Below are 3,713 nucleotides of genomic sequence, written 5' to 3'. Positions count from 1 at the left end.
TATAAAATTCTACAACAAATATTAAACTTACCATTTTTGATATACATATAAACGCTATCGCGTATCAATGAACTCATTAATAAACATCATTAATTATATGGAATAATTGCACTTTATTCATTTCAAAATATATTTAATGAACATCTAAAAAGATATATTAAAACTGTGGTAGACACCTTACGTATAATAAATTAATAATACAAATTATTTATTAAAATCCTATAATTAACTAAAATAAAATACATCTGACATTTAACAGGTTATTCCATAGCATTATAGACATAAAATTATTATTATTTTATTTTAATTGTTGGTTTGGAATGAGTCCTGTGAGCCTCAGGACTAATAAGATGCACTACAGTAAATAGACTACACTACAGTAGGCATGGAGATGATTTGCTTCACCCTAGTGGTGACTAGAGAATATAGTTTCTAAAAAAGAGGAGATGGGTTTTATTTGTGTCATTCATATAAGGTGTAGGTGATATGGGCTGTTAAAACATTGCACAACTAAGAGGTGGGAGATGAGGCCTTTTTATTGCAGTAATGAGTACATATACAGTACATATGGATTTCAGGTCACTGTTTTGCTCCAGATGTAGTAACAGTAGAGTGAATGGTATTATGAACAAACACAAGTCAAAAAATATTTAAATAGCACAGATGTTAATTAATCTCTTTTAGTCTGACTCGCTCGGACATAGACTTTGGGTGCTGTCCATCCATCTGGGGCTCTCTTCAGTCCAGCTCGCCTAACGATTCGGGCAAGATCTCTCTCAAACTTAGCCTGAAAATGTAAGAAATAAACTGAATGGAACACAATACATCAGTATGGTCTCTAAATGTAAATGTCTTGTATTCGCCAAACACTTCAGAGTTTGAAAATACAACTTCCAACAGATAGGCTACCTGTTTCTTTTTAATAGACTTCACCCAAAAAAAAAAACACACACACAGCTTATGACTTGAATACCTCTGCACCCAATCACTAGAATAAGGAAATCACTTGTACAGCACCTTCTGACCACACTGCCAAAAAGTGATGTTCTTCCTTAGTATTTCTGTATTGTTTTTTAGTGCAAATGTCTAAAGAATCTTAAATCAATACACATTTACTTCAGAAGCATGTTTTTTGAGAAACTGAGCTTGATTAAAAAGTGAAAAAGAGGGGTAATGATTAAAACAAGAACAAATATTTGCCAATGGGCTTAGAAAATGTTTATTCAAATTGAAAATAACTTCAATTTGACAGGTATTTGTTCTTGTTTTAAGCTCACTTAATTTTGTCAGATTTCTCAGAAAGCATGCCTTCCTATGTTAAAATTTGCATATCAGTAAATGTACCTTGATTTAAGTATTTTTCCATATTTGTACTGTAAAACAAAAACTGAGAATGTTTTTTTTTTTTTTTTTTTGCAGTTTATGCAAGATTTCATGCCATGGCTTTATGAATTTAAGACCATACACTCCAATTTATGACCTTTTTAGGCCTTAATTTGTTGAAGGGTGAATTTGGACTTTTTAAGACATATTTAAGACTAATATACTTAGTTATATTTTAAATCACATAACACAAAAAAACACTATTTACTCTTGGTGTCTACAAACCCAATTCCAAAAAAGTTGGGACACTGTACAAATTGTGAGTAAAAAAGGAATGGAATAATTTACAAATCTCATAAACTTATATTTTATATCAGTGGTTCCCAAACCTGTCCTGGAGGCCCCCCTACCCTGCACATTTTGTGTATTCCTAATCAGACACTTTAGTTCTTGCAGTCTCGACTAACAAGCTGATGAGTAGAATCAGGTGTGTTAGATGAGGGAGACATACAAAAGGTGCAGGCAGGGGGGCCTCCAGGACAGGTTTGAGAACCACTGGTCTAGATGACTAACATAACTGACCTGTTTTTTCTTCCTCCTGACATCTTTCACCCTCCTCCTCAGGAACTTGGTCCGTTTTAGCAGCTTCTTGTATTTGTGCCTGTTCATCTTCCTTCGTCGGATCTGCAGCACATTCTTGCAGTTCAGTGGTATTGCGCTTTCCCCATCCTCCAGTAATGGCACCGCAAATGGGGGCAGCACCATGGATTTTCCCAGAATCTCACCTTCATCCAGAGGCGGTGAAGCCTCCAGCAATGGGGGGAGAGAGTAGCGCAGAGAAAGCCAGCTTTCCAAGGGTGAAACTGATAGTTTATGGGGCACAAGAACCTCCTCTAACTCTGGCTCAAGAGGTGTCCATAGTTTGGGTGGAAGTTTGTTGTCAGCGGCTGAAGTGAAGCATCTGTTTGAATATTTAAGAGCTCTGAAATGAGTAGAATGACAGTGTTGCACAACACTGCATAACGTCTGGCTCTGGTTCTGCAATGAACCTGAAAAACAAAAGAAAAAGTATGGGACATTGTAGAACTATCTAGAAAAATGAAATGTGTTATTAATGCAAAAATTGAATAAGCTTTACCAGACACTTTGAAAAGCAGGTTCAGCCGTGAAACCACCCTTGGAAGAAACATGGTTTACAGTCCTATGGCCGTTGCACCCTCAAGAGCATCATGGACTGAAAATATAATATACAAAATATATAGTTGTGTAGCTTCCAAATGGGTGTTTTGTTAACCACAAGCAATTTTATGTCCCAGGGATGATTTTTACAGATTTTCTTTGCAATATATAAAGGTCACGATAAAGCTGTCTTGGAAACTAATTATTTGCAAAGCAACGCATGTATCTTTTTAAGCATAAACGCATAAAATACCTTGAAATGTATCTCTTTTATTACTACTATCCTCAGTTGTGGTTTCCATCACGACCAACAACTTTGCCACTAAGTATTTCTAAAGTTAGTGCATTTTTAACCAAAAAGTTAAAGTAAATATGGTCAGTAAATAAACAGCATGCTTTAGACGAAATACGAAACGTGTGAAGAAAAGATACAATTGCTAAAATTGCTATAACGTTAGCTTTAGCAACAGCAACACTGTAATCAGGGTAAAATTAATAAAATCACTCATATATATATATATATATATATATATATATATATATATATATATATATATATATATATATATATATATATATATAAAATCACACAAAACTGATATACTGACAGGAATGTCACGGTATAGACTAACGTTACACTGTATAACGTTACTATTCAGTCCATGCTGGAGGAGTCTTTCATTCAACTTTAATTCAAACCAGCTGTTAGCTTGGCTTCATAGCGTTAGTATTGGGTGATAAGTATATAGACATTAATACATCTGTAAACAAGTAGGCAACTCTTATGCTCTTTTAAGAAATACCAATCAGATTACATACCTTGCAAGTTCAAAAATGTTCAATGTGACTCTGTCTATTTCCGGTCCATTGAATATGGAGGTTCCCCTGAGAACGGATTTAACCTTCAAAGGTTCCGAGCCAGATATGTTGCGGTACAAATAGCTGTTGTTCTGTAGGCTATCTTCTTCTTCTTCTTCTTCTTATATTTGTACGGCGGTTGGCATCCAGCGTATTGGTGCATTACCGCCACCTTCTGCTCCGGAGTATGGATCAGAAAATAGGTTTAAATAGTTTGCTTTAATTACATCTGTTATATACATTGTTTGTGTGTTAATATTACCTTGAAGTTTAGTTATTTTAATCCAATTTGTCATCATTGAGATAATTGTGTGTGGCTTCATCTCTTGTAGAGACATATAAGGATTCAGAGA

At 34.8% G+C, this 3,713-nt stretch overlaps 1 protein-coding gene across 3 annotated transcripts; it reads right to left on the bottom strand.

The window, feature by feature from the left end:
- Positions 1 to 522: 522 nt before the first annotated feature.
- aurkaip1 (aurora kinase A interacting protein 1) lies at positions 523 to 3,467 on the bottom strand. Of its 3 annotated transcripts, none has more exons than XM_016258222.1 (4): positions 3,322 to 3,467; positions 2,462 to 2,557; positions 1,906 to 2,372; positions 523 to 787 (listed from the first exon to the last, which is right to left on the bottom strand). In XM_016258222.1, exons 2-4 carry the CDS (start codon positions 2,511 to 2,513, stop codon positions 671 to 673), a joined length of 636 nt encoding a protein of 211 aa, XP_016113708.1. In that variant the 5' UTR covers positions 2,514 to 2,557; positions 3,322 to 3,467; the 3' UTR covers positions 523 to 670. The 3 variants fall into 3 exon arrangements, with proteins under 3 accessions (XP_016113708.1, XP_016113721.1, XP_016113715.1); XM_016258235.1 differs by having other exon boundaries at positions 3,327 to 3,467; XM_016258229.1 differs by lacking the exon at positions 3,322 to 3,467 and having other exon boundaries at positions 2,462 to 2,730.
- Between the last annotated feature and the right edge of the window lie 246 nt (positions 3,468 to 3,713).

This window comes from Sinocyclocheilus grahami, unplaced genomic scaffold (assembly GCF_001515645.1).
Source record: "Sinocyclocheilus grahami isolate Dianchi unplaced genomic scaffold, SAMN03320097.WGS_v1.1 scaffold29.1, whole genome shotgun sequence".
NCBI classification, from domain to species: domain Eukaryota; kingdom Metazoa; phylum Chordata; class Actinopteri; order Cypriniformes; family Cyprinidae; genus Sinocyclocheilus; species Sinocyclocheilus grahami.
This window is presented reverse-complemented; position numbering and strand designations above follow the sequence as displayed.